This window comes from Ischnura elegans, chromosome 12 (assembly GCF_921293095.1).
Source record: "Ischnura elegans chromosome 12, ioIscEleg1.1, whole genome shotgun sequence".
Taxonomy (NCBI): domain Eukaryota; kingdom Metazoa; phylum Arthropoda; class Insecta; order Odonata; family Coenagrionidae; genus Ischnura; species Ischnura elegans.
In genome coordinates this window covers 63,794,390-63,817,089 of record NC_060257.1, presented here as the reverse complement: position 1 = coordinate 63,817,089, position 22,700 = coordinate 63,794,390, and the positions used below count along the sequence as shown (strand labels likewise).

At 36.9% G+C, this 22,700-nt stretch overlaps 1 protein-coding gene across 1 annotated transcript; it reads left to right on the top strand.

The window, feature by feature from the left end:
• Positions 1-413: 413 nt before the first annotated feature.
• Positions 414-21,311, top strand: LOC124169679 (peroxisomal multifunctional enzyme type 2). Its single transcript, XM_046548347.1, has 17 exons — positions 414-771; positions 940-1,077; positions 4,380-4,532; positions 5,435-5,579; positions 5,975-6,102; positions 6,210-6,326; positions 7,408-7,538; positions 7,851-7,922; positions 8,028-8,082; positions 8,632-8,795; positions 10,767-10,893; positions 11,773-11,945; positions 15,760-15,936; positions 16,028-16,145; positions 17,298-17,483; positions 17,653-17,750; positions 20,986-21,311. The coding sequence occupies exons 1-17, from the start codon at positions 711-713 to the stop codon at positions 21,100-21,102; spliced, it is 2,160 nt and encodes a 719-aa protein (XP_046404303.1). The 5' UTR covers positions 414-710; the 3' UTR covers positions 21,103-21,311.
• Positions 21,312-22,700: the final 1,389 nt, after the last annotated feature.

Genomic DNA, 22,700 nt, shown 5'->3' with positions numbered 1-22,700 from the left:
CCCTACTAATTATCACGCCCACTTTCTTTCGCACGAAATTCTGTTTTCACAATCTCTGCTGTGCACTAGATATCCTAAGCTAGCTTTGAGCTTTTAAATACTAATGCCATTAGATGGCAAGGGAATCAAGTAAATTAAAAGAGTTTTCATGTTGTTTATCATACGCTTAAGCACGATAAGCAACATAAAAATTATCACTACGGCAGTAGAGGCTGTGGATGATACGCTAATGCATCAATATATCAAGATGTACAGTGAACCGCGTGAACATCTCCCTTGTACATTTTTAGCATTCACAGAGAAAATAATTAAAGCTTAAAGAAGGATTAACTGCGATATATACACTCTTTTTATGCAACACGATAAAGCTGCCATCAAGGGTGACACAGCAATTTCATATCTAACACTCAATCTTATCAATTGCTCCCAAAATAACCAAGATAGGCAGAAGACATGAATGATCTTTCCATTCTTCCAATTGTCATTCACTGAGTACACTCTATCAGTAGTCTCTCGCGCATTTCCCTGCCGATTATGGAAACAGAATTTTCGAAATTTTGAATATTTCAAATTGTTTACAATTGACTGTCGCCATCCGCAGCACTCCGCAGACAAGAAATTGCTCCGAGAGGCCAAGGGTCAACCTCTCTTTAATCATCGTTGTTATTGTGTCGATTTGTGTTCAAGTTGCGTGGAAATTTTAGCCAAAGATGCTCGACAAGAAGTTGAGGTTTGATGGACGCGTGGCCGTGGTCACTGGCTCGGGTGCAGGTGAGTGCTACTCCGTGAAATTCACTTTGGTTTGCAAGTACATTTCCAAAAGCTGGTACCGTTGGTACCCAGCGAATTAAATAACCATGTTTCAGATTTTTTTATTTTTGAAGAAGTGAATGTAACTTACTTGGAAGAATGGGCTGTAGTCGATAAATTTTCTTTTAGGTCTTGGTCGAGCGTATGCTCTTCTACTGGCAGATCGAGGATGTTCAGTTGTAGTGAACGACTTAGGAGGAGCCAGGGATGGTCAAGGAAAAAGTCATGTTGCTGCGGACGCAGTTGTGAATGAAATAAGGGCCAAAGGTAGACAGGTCACCCTCATTTAATTCACATTGAGAGCTCTGAAATTTTCTCCAGGAGCTATCTGAGTCCATCATTATTATGCTGTCAACGGCCTTAATTAGTGGAATTTTAGTGGCCCCTAATTAGTGAATCTAAGTAGCCTAACTCCAATTGCTCTTCTGCCTTTACAGTATAAAATTAGACATTTGGTTGTGTCTCATCTCCCTCCCAATCCCCTAATGGGAAGATAAATTGGAGTAATTTATCGTCTTTCAGGAGACGTAATTTGTTGTAAGGGTATTTCTCATTGTATATTGGTGGATGATTATTCATCTTTATTTTTGTCATTTTTCGGGAGAGGTGTGTAATCTTCAATCGCCAACTAGTTTTCAATGTTTTTGTGGTACATATCAAGAAAGAAAAATGGTCTGGTAGATCTCCAGGGTACATTTGCTTTACTGATGTCTTTGTTCGCAGTGAAGAATGGGAATATTATTAAAATAAAATTAGAATTTTATATTCAACTCCAAAGAGGTTATTGGGTCCAACTGATACACTGCCGCTGAAGCTGACAGCTCCTCTTTTGATGTAACTATTAATTCTTAATTGTGTTTCTGAACAATAAGTGACCTTAATGGCATCGTTTTCCTCATGTAAAGAGAATATGGGCACTTTTGGCTGCTCAACGTGTTCTACTTTTTATTTCTCTTACCCCGTGAATACTTTTTTAACACACTGACATGTATTCACATTCATCATCAGCCAGCATTCCAAAGATTAGTTTGACACCTTTCTCCCCACAATTCGCTAATCAGACATTCATTAAGCTCTAAATTAATTATTCTATTTTGAATCCTCCATTACCTGCTGAATGTATCTCATCCGATACCTTCCTCTGTCATACTTCCCTTCCACCTGCCAACAACAATTATTTTCGTCATGTCTCATGATGTGGCAGATTAAGCTTTCTCATCTTATTCCCAATGTTTTCAAACGACATATCTTCTCTCCCACTCTTTGTAAAACTTTCACATTACTCAACACAATCGATCCATTTGATCTTCATTACTCTCCTGTAACGAGGCCCGTACTGGGACACCGGGATGTATCCCAGTGTGCCCTCCAGCCTAGAAATCAGTTTTGCACCCTCCCGTTCCGAAGTTGATAAATTTTACAGTCTGAGTAACAACGTTTAGCCGTTAACACTTTGTGAGCCATGGACGTAATATTACGTCCTGTTAATCTTTCTGAAGAATGCCATGAACGTAATATTATGTCTTTCTATTTTATTGACTTTATTTGCGTGAAGCTGTAATATTTCGTCCGTGGTACTTTTCCAGTTTACTGCTTAGTTGTTCTGTTATTTCAAAAATCAACTGCTCGATGGAAAAAGAGTTCACTTTATGTCTTGAGGACGAAAAGTCCTCTGTAGCTACCGGCATCCTTATCTTAGGCTACTTTGTGTGAAAATACTTGGGAGGAAAGAACTGTTTGTTGAGGGTGCAGTGACCCATTTTGTCATCCAGAATTTATAATGCTTTGATTGGAACAATGCTTTTTTATGATTTCCATGCTTTAAATAGTTCAAATTTAGCGTAATAACGAAATTATTATGCATTTTATGGCAGTACATCATATGTTGCAACTTTTTTATTTTTCAAAAACAGTTGGTTTTCATTGTTAAATTATATTTTTAAAAATTAGCTATAAATGTTATTCAACTCGTTCACAAAGAAGAGCAAAGTCCATTTTTATTGAGATACACGTCGATATAACTATATTTTTGATGCTACTGTTTTGAAAAATGTACAAATTTAGTATAAACAGCTGGATTTTTCAGTAGGGCTTTAAAAGTAGCAGCCGGCAATCAAAGTGTTAACTTGTTTTGAATGATATATCATTTAACAGCATAATTAACACCATCTTGAGTTAACAAAACAATGACTGACATTAGTATACCTAATTCATTCTGGATCATTCTGGTAGTCCTCCTCCTGCATAGTGCTGATGCTCTCTGGCCATGGCCGTCCACTGCCCTAAGAAAGGGTCCAGCATGAGCCTGTCTGTAACTCCACATTGTGAAAGCTTCCAGCCTTAATTTCTCTGCTGCTCTCATTATCTATCGATCTGATCGTTGGATTAGTCTTCCTCACAGAATAATCCTCCAAGGTCGTTAGAATATTAATGGCCAGGAGGCGTCGTCGGGCTCCTATCGTGGGGGCGCCTCCTTCTTTTCTCCTTCCCGTCCTCCCCCTTCTGGGTGCAGAGGTGAAAAGCTCGCGCTTATAGACCCTGCCCCAGGAGTGTTGTTTCCTTGCGAGCCCGCCCTGGAGTCTCGTTTCCACTGCTGCTCTCATTATCCATTGGTACCTCGTTACCATTAAGAAGTATGCTGCAGGTATAAGCCCTCTTCATTGTTTTTCTTTGCCTATATTATATTTGCCTCCTATACCAAGCTAGGAAGGGTAGAAAGAACAGATTCCATGTATATAATGAATTATTGTAGCTGCCTAATGCGAAGTTGAAGGAGATTGAATGTGAGAAGGGAAACATGCTACGGTGATTCTAAATTTAACCTTGCAAATCTATCCTTCAATGGTAGATAACTTAAGTAAATACAATTATGGTTCGTATGACCATTTATTTTTTTGGTAACTGCTTTACTCAATGATTTATGTTAGGAATGCATATTAAGTAGCACAGCATTAAAAACTGGTGCTTGCCCAATGAGGATCCAGGATTTTTCTGAGGGGGGGGTCTCGCAGGCAAACAATCTTCTCACGTTTGAGATTATAAAAAACGTACAACAATTACAGTATGAAATATTCTCTTCGTTTTAATATGAATAGTATTACATAATATGATATTAAATGATTGAGGCTCCGTAATATGCAAAACAAAATGATTGTAATAATAGCTGCATTCAAAATCTTGTCTATTTTTTTAAGCATATGAGAGGGGGGGCAAGTGCCCCTGTGTCTCCCCTAAATCTGACTATGTGTCTTTTTATCATTAGTATTCATTTTTTTCTTTCTTAGCCCTTTCAGAGAGGCCAGCTACTTGTGTCTCTATGTCCTGTTCCTTTTGGGAGCTCCTCTAGGTTATATTGGTTACCCAGAAAAAAACGTAACATAATGAGAGCATTCTCCTGTGTTAAAAGTATGATATATTTATGGGACTATTAGGATAATTGTGTCCAAATGTACCCAGTGAGTCTACTGTCTCAGTATACTATGCTGGTAGATAGAGTTAGAAAAATAAGTCTTTGTTCCTGTTTAGTTGTGCAATACGTATTATAGTTATTTATTTATATATTTTAATAGGTGGGAAAGCAGTCAGTGATTACCACTCTGTTGAGGAAGGGGACAAGATAATCCAGACAGCTTTAGATAACTTTGGAAGAATTGACATTGTAATTAACAATGCCGGGATATTACGAGACCGCTCTTTCGCAAGGATAAGTAACAGTGATTGGGGTAAGTATGAAATGATTACTTTTTGTTTATTTGTTTTATTTACTGTTGACATTAATTACCTTAATGGACATGAAATCTAATTCTAAATGTTAATTATTAATTTAGTTTAAATTTGAATGATACTCTATATATTATCTATATGTATTACTATTTTTGTATTAAATTTTGTAGTAAAAAATGGCTGTTGCCTGTTGATCTTGAATAAAAATAATTTAAAAAATAGACCAATTGAGACCTTTTCAACTACATATTTGCATAGTTGAATAATTGATTCCACATAGTTAACATCAATAAAATAATGCAGCAGTATATTGGTTTTCCCACATGAGCTTATGGAATGCTTTGGGTCCCCTATGTCTTGAAGTTTTCTTACCTAATTTATTTGTTCACAGCAAGGCTAGAAATATTTCTTCCTTGGTCAGTTAAATAGTTTGATATTCTCTTTTAACCTAATGAATTTTTTTGGCAAAGGTCCCCACTTAATAATTTATGAAGTGAATGCAACTACATATTCTTTTTTTCAAGAAGTGGTTTAAAATGTATCTTAGCGGAAAAAATCTGGGTTAATAACTTAGATCTGAATTATAGCCTATCTCCCAGAATTATTGCACAAAACAAGATTTTTATGCTATTTGTTTTGAAAGAGAGGCAAATGATTTTGTTTTGGATAAGTATTGAAATTATAGCAAAAAAAACTATTTACCTTACTTTTTTTAAATAGCTTCAAGTCTAAAAATGTTTTGAATTTGATGGTGGGAAATTGTAGTTTCCCATTCACTTTTACAAAATTGAAAACCCACCTCATTAATAAAGTTCATTGAAGTATGTATATTGGATTATTTGAAGATTTAAAAATATACGCAAGTTTTTTCAACGTTTGTGCTGCATTTTCTTTTTTTCAGATGCTATTCAAGCTGTGCATTTGAAAGGATCTTTTGTCACAACTCAGGCAGCTTGGCCTCACTTTCGGAAGCAGAAATTTGGCCGAGTTATCATGACTTCTTCTGCATCTGGTTTATATGGAAACTTTGGCCAGGCCAACTATAGGTTTGTTTTTGCAATATTGTTTCCAGATTTGAAACCATATCTCACAGTAATTGGAATGTATTTTCCTCATTTATCATGTACATAATTATATGGTATAACTTATCAATTTTTGTTAATCCTCTTTCATACTTTCAATTTTTAAAATGCTGGACTGAAATTTCATCATTTGATTTTTTAAAGATTGTTGTCCTTATTTTTCTACCAACTTACTTATGAGCATAAACATGAAATTGTTAGTCCTTTCAGCTTCCGTAACTAGTTGAAGCTTCACAGGCAATGCTATAGTTTTATACGACCTCTAAGTTTCTGGTATTTATTTTAACCAGAGACTACGAAATATTTAGTCATGAAATAAATATTTAAAGCTGTTTTCTTGAATTTATTTCCATTTTCAGTGCTGCAAAAATGGCGTTGGTTGGTTTATCAAACACTGTTGCCATAGAGGGCCAGAAGAGCAATATCCATTGTAATGTTATTGTTCCGACAGCAGCTTCAAGACTGACTGAAGACATTTTACCTCCAGGTCTGTCTCTTTGGATGTGATGATTTTAAATTACTTCATAGTTGAATTTCAGGGGGGAAAGTTTTAGTGGTTCAAGTAATAAAATGCTTTTCCTTTCTATTTGATAGACATTTATGAGCAATTGAAGCCTGAACTCATTGCACCAGTTGTGGCCTGGCTCTGTCATGAATCATGTACAGATAATGGCTCTGTTATTGGATCAGCTGCAGGGTGGGCAGCTAAGTGTAAGTGTGTTTATAGTTTACATCTTGACTTTAATATTAGAAATACACGAGGGTTGTTTCAAAAGTAAGGTTTCCAACTCTGTAACTTTGTGGCATGTGGTGCTAGGCAAAATCTGGCAACACTGCCGTGCTTGACGAATCCTCCACCACCGATTCCAACAATCAGCATGGCTCTGCGATGCTCATTACCAGCTTGACAGCCAAACGTGATGGCGTCCGTCATCTCCGTCACCGCCAGGTGCGAAATTCGTGTGGTTATCCGATTTTTGCACGCAAGAAAGTTAACACCTGTGGAGATTCATCGAAAATTTATTGAAGTGTATGGGGAAACGTGCATGAGCATTCAGTATGTCCGCAAATGGTGTAGGGAGTTTGCCGACGGCCACACAGATGTCCACGATGAACAATGAAGCGGGAGGACGTCGATCTCTGACGAAGTTGTGGCGAAAATTGAGAAACTCCTGCTTGAAGATCGGCAAATCACCATTAGGCAACTGGCTGTTCAAATTCCTGAGGTTTCTGAAGCTTCAATTTTCAGGATTTTGAATGAAAAGCTTGGGTAGGACGAGGAGTTGCAAGAGGAAGTTTTCAAGTTTCTCAACGGGTTGGTGGCCGACTTCTTTGAGGCAGGAATGGGAAAGTGGATTACTCGACAAAAAAATGCATTGAAAAAAATGGCGACTCTGTAGAAAAATAGCTGAAAGATCAACATTTCCAATGGTGTAGTCGTTTTTTGGAAAAAATTTCCTTGTGTCTGAAAAAAATGTGGGAACCTTATTTTTGAAACAAGCCTCTTATTACCCATTTATATGTATGCAAGCACATACTACATTGACATTCATATCTTTTCAAGGCTTTATATGATGTTGATTCCTTTCATAAGTGTGTGATATTTATTTAATTATTTATGGTTCTTGAAAATATAATGGGTTAAACTTCTATTGTTCTTTAATATGATGGAGTGCTTAGCTAGTTTTAAATGTCAAGTGCAGTTTGCTGTCAATTGGTATTTTTACCTTAAATAGTCTTATCATTCTTACTTAAGGTGATATATATAATTTTCCTCCCTATTCATTTGTAGATCAATTGGTGAGATCACCTGGTAAGGTATTGAGGAAGCACATAAGCGATGGTGTCACACCGGAAGATGTCCGTGATGCCTGGGAGAAAGTCACCGATATGTCCTCACCTGTCCACCTAGATTCTATTCAGGTGAGGAAATTTTGATTGATTTCCACAGAAAAAAAACAAATTCTTGTACCAATCAAGTTTGAAAGATTTATCTCTTATTTTATCTATTTATTTCTGTTGGACCATATGGTGTGGCTCCTTCATGATGTACAGTAAGTCTGCTACTTATAAATATTTGACTTACAAACTTTCAGAGATCACTTTCTATTGACGTGCCATTTATCTGAAATAATGTACTCATTTCTTTTTGATCCTTTGCCAAATCAATTATTATTATTATGTATTAAGTTTAGCTATAAGAGTTTTGGTAATGTGGTTCCTATTTTCTCGTAGGAAGAAACTGGTTCAATAATGCAGAGCTTAGAGGAGCTGAAAGATAAAAAAACTGCTATTGTAGAGTCTGAGGTGGGTAAAGTACTTGGGAGTGAAAAAATTACATGCTATTTAAAATTTTTTTCCTACAGCTAACATTTGCTGTTAATAATGTTTGTATTCAATGTTCTATTTCAGGAAGAAGGAGTATTTGAAGTTAAAGATAAAGACTTGATTTTGTATGCTCTTGCTGGTGAGTTTTGATGCTTGGGGCACTCTCATTTATTTGTGATTGATTAATAGTGATAATGTATTTATTTCACTAGCTTAAGCCCTTTTACCTTACTACAAATGAAACTTATTGCACAAATATTCAATGCATAACAATATAAATCGTTAACACCGAATGTGTATTAAGGAAATATGTACTTACATTCATATGAAGAAGAATAGTACAAATAGGTAGTGGGTCAGATAGGTCAGTCAGGTAGGGCGTAAAGGAGTTGATTTTTCAAAATTTAGTATATCAATAATGATTTTCTGTATACTTAGCTAACAAAAATCTTAAGTGAAATAAAAGATTATTCAAACCTCCAATTTTTCCGAGGCAAGTACAATAGTCATTGTTGAAAAATTGTCATTTTGTTCTTTTTAAATATTCAAATGATTATTGTATTTGTTAATATCATAGCAAGTTTTCACTGGCATTAATGGATTTACTTTAGAAATTGGATGGTAAATGTAAGATAAGTGATAGTGGGTGTGAGATAACATTTTTACTGTATCATGCTGTTTTTTTCAGTTGGTGCCAGTATTACTGAGGAGAGTAATTTCCGGTATCTGTATGAAAATGCAGAAAACTTCAGTGCTCTGCCTACCTTCTGGATTCTTCCAGGACAAGCTGCAGTTGGACAATCAGGTGTAATTGCTGGTGCCATTCCTGGGAAGGAGATAGATTTTTCCAAGGTTGGTTTTCCTCTTAAGAAATTTTTCACCTTTAATATCTGTTGTCATTCCTCTAAAAGATAAAGATTTGCCAGGAGTTACTCTGCACTTCTGTGCTACACTTCAATCTTTTTGCTTTGTTCATGCTAAATTTGCAGTGGGACCTCGACCTATCGTTTTTCAAGGGGATGGACAAATGCAGGAATGTTTGGCTATGTTGCCTATGTGGCAGGAAACGAATGATTATGACCCTGGTTCGAAGACAAAAGTTATAAAAATGAAACCTAACTTTATTTAACTCACACTGAAAACAATGGCTGGTTTGTAGTCAACCCACACAAGAAAGTAGGGAACCACTCGTACGAGGTGAAGTTTGGAACTGACGCTATTGCATGTGGCGTATGCGTAGCTAGTTGGGAGTAACAAAATATCCTGAGAAGATATCCCATCATCAGTGACTCTGAAAAGAGGGGTTTATAGAATAACTCGTAAATTGTTTCCTGATATTCTGTTTTTGGAAAAAAAATATTGGATCAACTGCCAAGAAGCTCCACTGTGAGTATATTGAGTTTCACCGGAATGCTAAGCCTCTGTCCTAGTTTTCCAACTATTTCCGTGCTTAAAATGCTTAAAGAAATGTCAGGAATATGCCATACTTGGTCTCATCCTTTTTAGAATTACATGCAAATTAATAATATTTCAAAACAATAAAGGCATAATACCACTTGCCGAATGTCATTGTTAGACACCTAGGTGACTAATGCAGCAGCTGACCTCCAGAAATGGGAAACTTTGAAGCAGGTAGACTGAAAAAAGTCAGTAAGCGAGAAAGGGGGAGGCATGAAAAACATTTCTCTTTTATACTCGCGTAATTTGATATTTTCTTTTGAAGCTAATGATTTATAGTCTTCGTAACATGAAACCTGCACTAGCCATTATCCGGGGCCTTTTGGCTGGTTTCTAAGGGGAGGATAGTGTCAAAGGGGGGGGGGGGTCTTGGTGTAAGGGCTTATGAGTTTTGTCAAACGATGGATGCAAGAAAATAATACTATGTGACAATGATCTTTAAAGAATCAATGCAGAAAACGATGTGTCGGGAAACAATAGATGCAGGAAAAAATTACATTGTCTATATGGATCTTTACTTGGGACCAGGAATGGGGAATGATGAATGCGGGAAAACAATCAGTGCAGTGACGATAGATCGAGGTTCCACTGTAGATGTATCATACTCTTTCTCAGGGTTTTGTTTTATTAGTTGCTGGCTGGCATGGTTTGCATCACCTAAAGCCTTCAAATTTCTCTTCTAAGAATTTCTTGCTCCGCCTCTTGTCCCTGTTCCATGATTATTGTAGAATTGTGGGTCAGTTCTGTTATAAATATGTACATAAGTATTTTATTTGTTAATATGGTCCAATTTCACATTGTTCAAACCTAATAAGTTTATTTTATTTTTGTGTTATCTGTGTGTTTGAATCAGGGATGCCGACTTACAAAAAATATTGGGGGGGCCCAAACTGGGGATCTTGTCCCGGGAAATTTTATAAGTAGTGAGTTTGAAGTTTTTTAAGCACACAAGAAGTCATATGATCAACATTAGAACCCTGATAACTCGAATCTCGATTTCTGGACACTCCGGGGAAAATCGACAAGCCTGACAGATTTTTTCCTCACACCCATAACGAATTTTTGAGGGGGCTCGGGCCCCCTCAGGCCCCATGGAGTCGGCGCCACTGGTTTGAATATACTTCAGCTGTGCTGGTGCTTCTTCATGTTCCACATATCTTCTGTTTGAAGACTTCTATATGAATAATTTTATGTTACAACAAAATTCAGGTTCTGAGTATAAAATTTACATTTTTATGTGGGATGCCAATTTTCCAACGTAAGCAATGATTTAAATACATAGAAAAATACTTTTTGTTGTATTTTTTAATGGGAAAGGTATTTCTGATGACTAATATTTAATTGTAATGTTTTATTTCAATCAAGCTCTTGCATGGAGAGCAGTATTTGGAGCTATACAAGAGGGAGAATCCCACTTCTGGAAATGTGACATCAAAGTGTAGTGTGGCTGATGTTCTAGACAAAGGATCTGGTGCCGTCATTTTGGTTGATGGTATGTCTGTTGTTTTTTTAAAATTATTTCTAATTGTACATGTTTATACATAATTCTGGAATGCCGTGGAATAGCCCCAGGGACACAGTATAACATATATATCTTCACTTGAGTGGTAAGAGTTTATTTGTCATGAATAGTGTTAAAAATAAGATTTTAATAGTTGGACAGAGCTATTTCAAAACGATGCTAACAGGAAGATATTTATTGGGTACATACTTTAAAAGCTGCCATTTGTTCTCTAATCCTGGCTGTGTAAAAATTGGAGGAGAGCAATATTTCGGATATGATCACTATTTAGAATGATCATATACAGCTTGAAGTTTCTTTAGTACACGTATCCAAATGGTGAACAGAATTATTGAAATGAGAAATGGCATTTTAATTATTTACATATTTATTTGGGAAATGAGATATGTGAAAAATTCATTGATATTGTAGATCAGATGTTCCATATCTATGTTTCTATTAGGTAAAAAAGCAGAAGAGATGTGTACATAGTTACCAGAGACTGTTGTCTTCTATCCATCTTTCGATTGTCTTTATTCGTGATGGAAAGGGTTTGTTGGGGGTGAACTTTATTTGGACAAGATGTTCCTGAAGAGGATTGCTTGAAAACTAGTGATAGAATCTGCTTCCAGGGTGTCTGATGACTAGATTAATTGGTAATGAAATGGGGCATTTTTATACTTGAAGTTAGGTAGTAAAAAGTTGATATGATTTAAGATAGGTATACAGGTTTGGGTGGAGGCTATAATCTTCATTATTTGATTGGAATACCTAATTACAGTTTTTTAGGATATGATGTATTGCACAACATTGTGTTATATTATTTTTTTAAAATATACTCCATTGATAAATGTTTTCTTTTGTTTTCAGTTGATACCTTTGATGAAACTGGTGAAAAAATTGCTTATGCTCAGATGACTGTCTTCATTGTTGGAGCAGGAAAGTTTGGTGGGAAGAGAACTTCTCACAAAGCTATTGCCCCTGTTGATGTACCATCTAGAAAACCAGATGCTGAAATGAGTGAAAAGACATCACTTAACCAGGTAAAGTCTATCGTTCATTGGAGCTCTTCACTGTGTGTTCTTGCATATACATTCTTATGTTCCCTGGACTCTCACTACTATAGAATAGGGTGGTTTCCTATTATTTTTTTATTGCCTAAATCGAAAGATTATTACTCCTGGAGTACGTATTTCACGCTTTTAGATTTTTAAATGACGATATCTATTTTTCGCGATCAAATGAAAAGTGAAAAATTTCAAGCGCGCGAAAACGCGACGCGTAAGTAGGAATGAAGGGAAAAAGTCCGTACGACGCATTTCTGGTTCCCCCTCCCGCCTGGTAGGTGACCTTGATCGAGGCTCTGAGCGCTGATAGGACGCAGGATGCTAGCGGGTAGCTGAGTACCTTCCTGTCTGGTAGCGCATGGCTTAAAAAAGGTTTATTAATACCTTATCAAGCGAAGAAAACTTTCCGACCTTAGCCAGTTTTAATTGGTGATTATTAAGACATGTTTCCCTGAGCTCTGTGACTCATGCATGCATTGGTAGCCTCTGACGATGCATAACTCCTATCCTCTCGTGTAGAAACTAGGTCCCTGTGACGTCACGTGGAGTGGAATCGCATGGGTGCCAATCTGGCCTTTTTCAAATGAGGATAAAATTTGACCCTTGCCATTCGTCTAAACCGGTATTTCAAAAACCAAATAATTTGTGTATTATGAATACACTAATGGTGGGTAACGAATCGCCATCAATGCCTTTTGTTTTCTTTGATGAAGGAAACTACCCTATTACAGCATACTCATTGTCACTTTTTTCTATGCACAGCATACCCTCGATTATCCGGCTGCGGTTTATCTGGGTTGCGAATTATCCGTGCATGATTTTTACTCTCACTCAATTTTTTCCGCGATCTTTATAGAAAAAAATAAAATCGAACGCAAAATCATCGGAATTACTACATTAATGCTAGGATAAACCGGGCTTATTATTTCCGTTAGAATCCCTTTCGTAAAATGGAAGCGATCGCACGCTAGCTGCATTCACGTTCCTGTTTTCCAAGCCTCGCAGTGCGTGTACGCGCTCCGCTAAAAAGATCGCTCACTGGCGAAGAAAGATCTCATTGAGTCCGGGAAGCACTCTAAAATACAGTAGATTCCGTTTAATGGGTCCACTGGTTACTTGGGGCAGCCGCTTAATTGGGGCAGATCTTGAAGAACAGAACCCAATAGAGGAATATCCCACAGTATTCTCCGCTTAATTGGGACAGCATGCCACTTTATTGGGCCATGAGTCGGCGACATAGACTCTATACTCGCGACAATATTGAAATTTTTTGTTTTCAGATTACTATTTTTTATATTTTACCCCTTTGATTTGCTCTTATTTTTCACAAATGTTCCTATTCTTGCCCTATTTTGAAAGCTCTTGTTGTTATATTATCTGCAAGAGGATAGGACTTTTCTTTAATAGGGCTTAGTAAAAGACATTCATTTAGCGTCGCCCGAGGCTGTGAAAATATTTTTAACAAAAATGTTATAATTCTTATAAAAAATTATAATAAATTGACTAAACTCTCTGATTTATTATCAAATTCTTAGTTTAATAAACTTATGTTGCATTATAAACATTCTTTAGTCTTCTTTCTACCATTTCAAAGGTTTTTATGCCCATATACACGACAATTCGCCTAATTGGGGCAGCCACCTAATTGGGGCAAAGTGCACCAGTCCCGATTAACCGGAATCTACTGTAACAGAATAACTGCATAAATAATAAAATATAGTTTGTTTTTGGTAAATTATGAGCATTGCAAGACATTTAAGTGAAAGTTTGGGTCGTCCGTGTTTTCTAATTATTTGTGCCGTCTCTCCCCATCATTAGCCCGGATAATCGGGAGCGTGGTGTATATGAAAGAGGATGCCTGTTTGTCAAATCCACTATGCATTTCCAAACGGGTGTACAGATTGCAACCAAAGTTATGAGGTACAGTGAGTCCTCGTTCTACGTCACCCCGTTTAACATCATTTGGCGATAACGTCACGAAAAATTTGAGACCGTCATTCGTTTATCGCACTTACGCTTCGTGATAACGTCACGTCTTTTAAATTTCGTTCGAAAAAAAGCGAAGCGGCGGGCGTTGCAGGTTGTTCGTTTTGTGGGCGGTAATATAGTCAGTCTATACAAAGTGTAAAACGGTGTTGTTTATTCATAATTGCGATTATGGTTTTAGCAAAAATTTATGCAAAATGAATTCTTGCGTAGGTGCGCAAGGTTTTACTTGACATAATGGTTTTCAGGAACCTAAAAAGTGATTTCAAGGCATTTTTCCGTGTAGAACTCGGAGTTAATGTCGTCGCTTTTTTCGCCGAGTTCACAATAATTTTGGTTCCTGTAACTGTGACGATATTTCAGCGATGATGATGCCCAGGCGACGCTCGCCCGGGCGACCACCATAGCGAAGCCGAAAAGCAAATGCTGGAAGATACAAAAATGGAGAAGGATTTACGTCACTGCTGCTATTGTCGTTGATGAAGACAGGAACTCGTATTTATGCGATAGTTTAGCATTTCCCATCGTAAAAAATGCCCCAGATATGATATGCTAACATTGTTTTCGTGTAGGAATTGTGAGGTCCAGGAGCCGATATTCACTTTTTACATTGTTTCTTATGGGATATTATGCTTCGATTAACGTCATTTCGTTCATCGTCACATTTTTCAGGAACGGTAAGTGACGTCAAACAAGGACTCACTGTAGTTGCATCTCATGCTCTCAAAGCACGCAGTGCTACTTCTGGTTGTGTCCATTGCATTGTTTCCTCATTACCGTTTGTTACGTCACGTCATACAACTTCTATGGTTAGACTTCCTTTCCGGGTAGGCACACCTCGTGACACGCTCTAAGGGAAAACATAACTCAAAGGATTGTACAATTAACTTTTAACCCTTTCCTGCCGGCGACTAGAAAAGGAAAATGTTTTCGTGCTGCGAGTAGCATGAGAATATTTTAAACCTCTCTGTACGGAGCTCTTGTTTGGGGGGTGAGTTGCCTGGGTATTATCGTCCCTCAGATTTGGGACCCAGCTCAACGTGGCACCCGTCCCTTACCCTGGCCATTGGTCAAGACCCTCTAACCCTATCATAGCACGAATCCACGGTGAACTTATTGCATTACCAGTTTATTTTTCAACCAAACATTGTATTTGATTTTCAACAATTTACTCTTCTAAAAGAATAAATAACATTTTTTTAAGCATTGTGGAATTTTAAACAGGTTTCTAGCATTATTAACAACAAAGTTAGTAAATACAAGATAGTAAGGCTATAAATTCGTAAGTCCGTTATTTTTAATGCTAAAATTTCGTTTAAAAATTGCTGATGCACAGAAAAATAATGAAGAATTCATTGTAAGTATAAAAAATTGTAGTATGCACAAAGTATATAATTGAAAAAACTATTGACAATATAACCACCTAGCAATGGATTCCTGTGGTGAGGATGACCATAAACGAGTGGGAGGTTCGGGCTTAATTGCCAAGGAGTGGCTCTTAAGGCCTCGCTAAGCTAGGTCACAGGCCGGGCCTGAATGCATCCGACAATTGCTACCTCAGCAGTTTCTTCCCTTCTCTTGCATCGGCCAGAGCCAACATCCAGTCGTTTGCGTTGAAAAATTCCTGACTGCTATACCCGACGTCAGGTCTTCTACATGGTTAATCCTCTTGGTGCAAACATTTTTGCTGGGCTATGCATTCATATTTGCTCCATTGGCTAAAAACCCTGCTATGTGACCATGAATTCCAAGTTCCCCATTTCTCTAAGTAAATGTGTGTATTGATACAACTGTTTCTTTGCAGGCTGTTGTGTATAGGTTGTGTGGAGACCGAAATCCTCTACACATTGATCCATCTTTTGCTGCCATGGGTGGATTTAATAAACCAATTCTTCATGGGCTTTGTTCGCTTGGATTCTCAGTGAGACATGTTTTAATGACTTTTGCTGGGAATGACTCATCCCTCTTCAAGGCATTTAAGGTACTGATGAGTGAAGTGTTACTTAGTATGTAGCATAGCATATTTTGTGCTCGCACTTGCTTGAAGTTAATAAGCACTCTTAATGATGCAGGCACGATTTGCTAAACCAGTATATCCTGGTCAAACCTTGAAGACCTCAATGTGGAGAAATGGTTCAAGAATTCATTTTCAAACATCTGTGACGGAAACAAATAGTATTGTGATTGCAGGTTAGTCTATCATTATATAGGAAATTTAATGCAAAAACTTACTAATAGTTTCATGCATGGAATCATGTCTAGTAAATCCAATGTAAATTGAAAAACTGAATGTATTAGGGCTTCAAACCTTACCTAAAGGTAACAAGCATGTGAAAAAAAAATATTAGGAGGGACTTTTACCAGTGGTTCAATAGAAATCTAGGTTTTATATTAACTGAAGCATGCATTGTCTGGCAGTTTAAAGTAAGCCGTTGAGAGAGTGTTCGTGAATGAGGTATGTGTGGGGAAAAAAAGTCATTGTTTGAACCATTGGGTGGACTATTGTGTTTCACGAGTGTTTGCATTGTGATGATATCGATGTTTTTTCTATTATGCTGCATTGATGTTGCTTCCTGTGTAGTAGGAGCAAAAACTAAGTCTGAAATCTACCCAATGGTTCAACAATCACTTCAAAATATTCATCAGAAATCATTGTTTATTTGTAATATGAATCACTAAGCTAATTGTGTATAATGGAGCTCCCATAGCCCCTCTCATAAGCCCCAAAGCATATTCCTAGTTACGCCACTGATATAGATAGATAAGTTCAGTAGGTGTCAGCAAATTTATTATTTTCATTAAATCTCGGATGGCCCTCTTAATAATAATGAAGAACTTGGCTTCCAGTCGGAGAAATCCAGTGCTAATGTTGCAATTGAAATTTATCAAAATGAATTTTCTTTAATTTCTAAGAATTATTACTCCTCTACTTTCACTTAGTTGCTATTCAGTTTCCTATGTGCTGTCTGCAATTTGCATTCCTATGGTCTCAAGTGCTGGAAATGTGTGGGGTTTCATCAGAAGGTGAAAAAATGATTGAGTAAACATCTCCCACTAGTCCCTGAAAATTGAAAACTTATTTCATCTTTATTTAAATGAAGTGACGTCAGGTTAAATAAGGATAGCCAACTCTTTGGTAAAATAGATGTACTACTTACATACTTATTAGCTCAGTTTTAGGGTACCTATGTATAAGGTTGGTTATGGTGATGATTTCAGGGTTCCCTCTGGGGCTTTTGATGATTTCTCTTACGTCTTTAATGTTTTGAATGTGGAAGTACTTTTTCAGTCGAACTTATTTTTATCTATGGTTAATTGTTTTACTTATTTTATCATTCCCAGGTGCTTATGTGGATTTGCATGACGTTAGGCCTACAGTTCACATGAGGAATGTGTCTTCAGATCTTATGAGTGAAATCATTTTTGATGGCATTAAAGCGCAAATGGAAGCAGAGCCAGACAAAGTGAAAATTGATGCCATTTTTGTTTTCAACATAACAAAGGGAGGGAAAGCAGCTGGAAGCTGGAGTAAGTGAAAAATCTAGCATTATAATTTTCTTGCTATACATGTGCATCATTATGAAGGGATAATATGTTTAATCCTATGCAATTTCTTTTATAAATTCATAGTAATTCTTTCTCTTAATTGTTTTTATCAATGCTTCTAATGATAAGGTTATCTTTTTGTGTTTAATAGCTGTGGACTGTAAAAAGAAAGATGTCTATAAAGGAGAGCCTAAGGATGGGAAAGCAAACTGCACAGTGACTGTTGAAGATGCTGACTGGGTAGATATTGTAAGTCAATCTATTTCTTGTTTTTTAATATTTAATCTTTCAAGCAGGTCATTTTTATGTATTAGTATATACACTTAATGCATACTGAGTTTGAAAGCTTTCATCTGTGAGAAATTGTTGCACAAACATGCATCAACTGAAAGCTTAGTTTGCATTATAGTTGATATATGAAGTAAAATTTTGATCTCAATATTAGTAAATTTTTTTTGTGCTACGGGTGAAAAAATCTCCCCAGCTTTTCAGACTGGAGTACCTTTGTTGATGCAGGGTTCATTATTAAAGTAAGGTGCATTTTCTAGGAAAAATATATTAATTGATCCTATCGGTACAAATGCTTAAAATTCTTCAAAATACTCTCCCTCAGCATCAGCGCACTTAAAGAGACATGTCTGCCATGCCTGGAAGGAACTTTGAAACTCCTCGACGGGAATGTCTCTTAGGAACGTTGTAATATGCTTTTGAATGTTTTCCACGGACTCCCAATGCTTTCCTTTCACCTCTCCCTTCAGTTGGGGAAACAAAAAAGTCACATGGAGCCAAGCCAGGACTGTAATGGGGCTGAGGGATCATTGGGGGTGTTATTCAGGGACAGTAAAGTGGTAACGATGAAGGCTGTGTGGCTGGGTGCATTGTTATGGTGGAGCTTGACCAGTTTTTTATGTCATCCCTTAGCCTACGCCTTGGTGCTCAATGACGTTTCAATCTCTGTTGCACCTACTGGTAAAAGGCTGAGTAGACAATTTCTTCTTGGGATACAAACTCAAAATGGACGATCCCTTGGGTGTCAAAAAAGACAATCACCATTGTTTTCATCTACATCTACATAATACCCCGCAAGTCGCCTAAAAGGCGTGTGGCTGGGGGTGTTAGGACACCAGTCGTTTACAGCTTTAAAAAAAAAAAAATTAAGTGCTCTAACGAAGTTAGGACTAGCGTTTATTATAGTCCTTTATGGTTTGGGGGAAAAACGAATTCCCATATCTATCCGTTCGGCAAAATATCTCTCTTAATTTATCGCTTCTATCAGACCTGGAAATATAGTGTGGCTCTAATATTGTTCATTGTTTTGATGGGAGACTTGCTCATTTGCACTTTCTTGAGGCTGGGGGATGATTTTGTGAGCCACTCGCTGCTCTGCCTTTTCGATTCTGGGTCGTACTGAAACAGCCAGGATTCATCTCCGGTTATGACAGAGTTCAGAAAGTCCGGCTCATTTAGAATCAAATCCAACAATTTTTGACAGCGTGAAGTCCATACCGTCCTTTTAAGCGCTGTGTGACAAAGTCGAAAAACACACTTCACGTGGAGGCATGTCTTTCTGCTCAGAGCAAACTGCAATTGGCTGCTATGGAAGGGCAGACCCTTCACAACATTTCCAGAACCTTTTTATCCCACTGCAATGGATAGTCAAGTCAATAAAATCATCCGCATTACTTTCATAAGGGACACTGTATGTAACTTAAAAATCATTTAATTTAATGCAACATGCTCTTCTGTAAAAATTAAGTTTCGGTTAATAAATGTAATATTGGTTATATAATGAAATTGTCAAATTATGTTAGTTCTTTAACAAAGCAAATTCAACGAGGGAGCAGGGGCGCCGACTTATAAAAAATATTGGGGGGGCCCATATCGGGGCTCTTGCCCCGGAAAGAGGTTAAATTCAAAGTGTGTCGCAGCACCGTAACACTATCATAATTCACACCACTTGTTTTAAGTTAACCTGCTTACTACCTTCTAATTATTTGTTTTAACACATTGTTGAATGTATTTTAAAAGGTAACTAGTGTCAAACATGGGTAATAAAAAATACCAATATATTTTTGTGATTTCACAAAGCATAATATAACTTAATTATTATCTTGAATTATTGAGGGGGCTCCACCCCCCCTAACGACACTTGGAGGGGGCTCGGGCCCCCTCAGGCCCCATGGAGTCGGCGACACTGCGAGGGAGTCTGTAGCCACAGAAATAAATACTTCTGTAACAGAGAGAATGATTGAAAATACTCAAGTTAAAAATATACCTTGAAAGAAATAAGGTGATATATACTGAGTTTTTTAATAATTTTATTTATTAAATTCAAAATATACCAGTGCCTTGCCAAGAGAAGGCGGCTCTCAATGTAGTTATTGGTGAAAGGATGATTGGAGAAAAGACTATTGTCTAATGAAACAGGCTGGTATTTAGCCCTAACTGGTGTTGATCACCCTACTTTTATGTTATGCGAAGTATGATTAAAGTTGTTCTCTAACAGGCAGATTTTTCCTATAGCTTTAGCCTTCATGGTTTCAGGAAGAACTCCATGTTTAACACCAATGTTTTGCTAATTGTTTTACAAATAACAAAACATTGGCAGTTAATTTAAAATATTGCAATTCTATAAAAAATACTACTGCTCTTCACTGAAAAGGTTTTATTATTATGTAAATTTACAATTAAATCAAACTTCTCCAAAATGATATCTTTCCACCATAGGGTCCAGAAGCAAGGCTCATTTTTCAAACGAAGCATAAAAATTTTACTGCTATTTTAAAAAAGTTGACTTAAACTGACAATGGTAAAACAAGCTTTCTTTTGATGCATATTTTATCTTAATGCAATAATTTCTAACTTAGATGTTTAAGCTCATGTCGGATCGACAAGAAAAAAATCTTACTGTTAGTTAAATTAGAGTTAGATGTCGACTATTACAAATCATCCTATGGAGGATTACAAAGATTTTGTTGGTTCAACATGAATTATAGATTACCTAAAGTTACACCAGATACTATCTTATTTGTAGCATATATGCTGTCAAACTCTAGTTGCATCAATTTTGAAAGGACAGTAGAGATCATCAAATCTCTTAATTCATCGATTTGAATCCATGAGCCACCTTCAATGGAAGAGAAATTGCTATTCAATGGTTTTGATTGAATCTCAAGCTACAGATTTAGCTAAAATACATATCCAATCCATGGATTAGAAAAAAAATTAATTCTGAATGGCATCTTTAAAATAATACTTTAAAATTCTGTTTGCAATATCTCTTTTTTTGCATGCTTAGAATAGTATGACTGATTTATGTGGTCGGTAGAGTTGGCTGTTGGCCATATGGAGGTGTTATGAGGGAAAAGAGAGAAGTAGAACTTTGCATGCCCATTTGCTTTTTTAAATCGTACTCTTTAAAGTTTATACATTAGCATATTGTGAAAACCTTTATATTTATTTTACTTAAATTTCTTTATTTCAGGCTATGGGAAAAGCCAATCCACAGATTGCTTTTATGAAAGGAAAGTTAAAAGTTAAGGGAAATATTATGTTGCTTCAAAAATTCCGAGTTTTGATGAAAGTGGAATCAAAGCTTTAGATATTTTATCTCAACTTGGGCTGCATGGGATATTGAGCAATGCTGTGTATATTACATCATCAAGGTCGGAGTAGGAAATCTACTTCTATATGAGAGTATATACTGCTTGTTCAATTTGTTATAATTTTCATAGGGCATTCCATTACACTTCTGTTATCATTGTTAAATGTTTGTATGGTTTGGATATATTAAATTTTTATACTTACCTCTCTGTGGATATTTAATTCAAATGGGTTGACCATTTTTTCAACTACTAATGATAATTCCCTTTACTCCTAACATTATTCAATAGTAGCCCCCCCACCATATACTAAAAAAATAGACAAAATTTTTAATATGAATATCATTATGTTTTCTGTATTGCAGAGCCTCAATCATTTAATTTAATATTAATAACTTTCATGTTAAAATAAAGAGAATATTTCATATAGAAATTATCTTTTTTATCTCCAGTATGAGTAGATTGTTTGCCCATCAGACCCTTGTGCCCTTCGCCAGAAAAAAAAACTCCTGGATCCGCCCTCGAGGACTCTCGTAAGATTTCATCTCACAATAAATTTTGTGGGGCCTGAACACTTAAAACCTTTCTATACTGACTGCCTCCTTAGTATTTTCAAGAATTTTTTATCACCATGTTGCCAATCTGAATTCTTTGAATAGTAATTGCTTCTTATCACCAAGGTTACTCTCTGCAATGGCATTAATCTAATGTTCTCTAGATTTGATAATGGTAGTTCCCTTAGGGATTAATATGAGGGAGGGGACTCACTCCCCCTTCATGAGCACCTATATTTGCCACTTGTGTTGAATGTATTGACTTTTCCTAATAGGTGAAGAAATATTTTGTAAATTAAGAGCCTATACGTTAGATGCAGGCGTGAAGCTTCTAGAGGTCCATACATCATCCTTGCCCAAGAACCATATTACTCCGAATGGGCATGATTATTTCATTAGACAAGTTTCGGATCCAACACTCGGTTGAATAAGGGGTTGAGTGGCTCGAAGAATGCACATATATTTTTCCCATAGACGAATAACATCATCTAGCAGTGTGCCTGATGCAGTCCTCAAGTTCGGCACCCCTTTACCGTGCTGCAGTGAGGGGGACCTCCCCCAGAGCTCAGAGAATTTTTTAAGTTTAATCCATTTTACTTCATTGCATCAATATTACTTACAGAATAGTGTAAAGATTAATAAAATATCCCTCTGAAAGGCATAAAACTCACCATTTTCCTTAAAAGTTTTCTGTGGGAGGGCCCCCAACCCTCCCACTTACCCTAGTGCAGCGGTTCCCAAACTGGGGGTCGCGGGCCGTTCGAAAAGGGGTCGCAAGATGTATACAAATAAATGGTGAACTATGTACTTAAAGTTAGACAACCATTTTAGGGGGTCATGGCTAAAACGTATGTGCTAAAATGGATCCCGGAAAGAGAAAGTTTGGGAACCGCTGCCCTAGCGAGTATTCCCCACCCTCCTGACCTCCCAGTACTAGTTGCACCTAAAACCCTCCTAGCATTAATTCCTGGCTTTGCCACTATGCATCAGTAACATAGCCTACTGGAGGCCTGACAGACGCCCTCAAACATTTCCCAATGCGG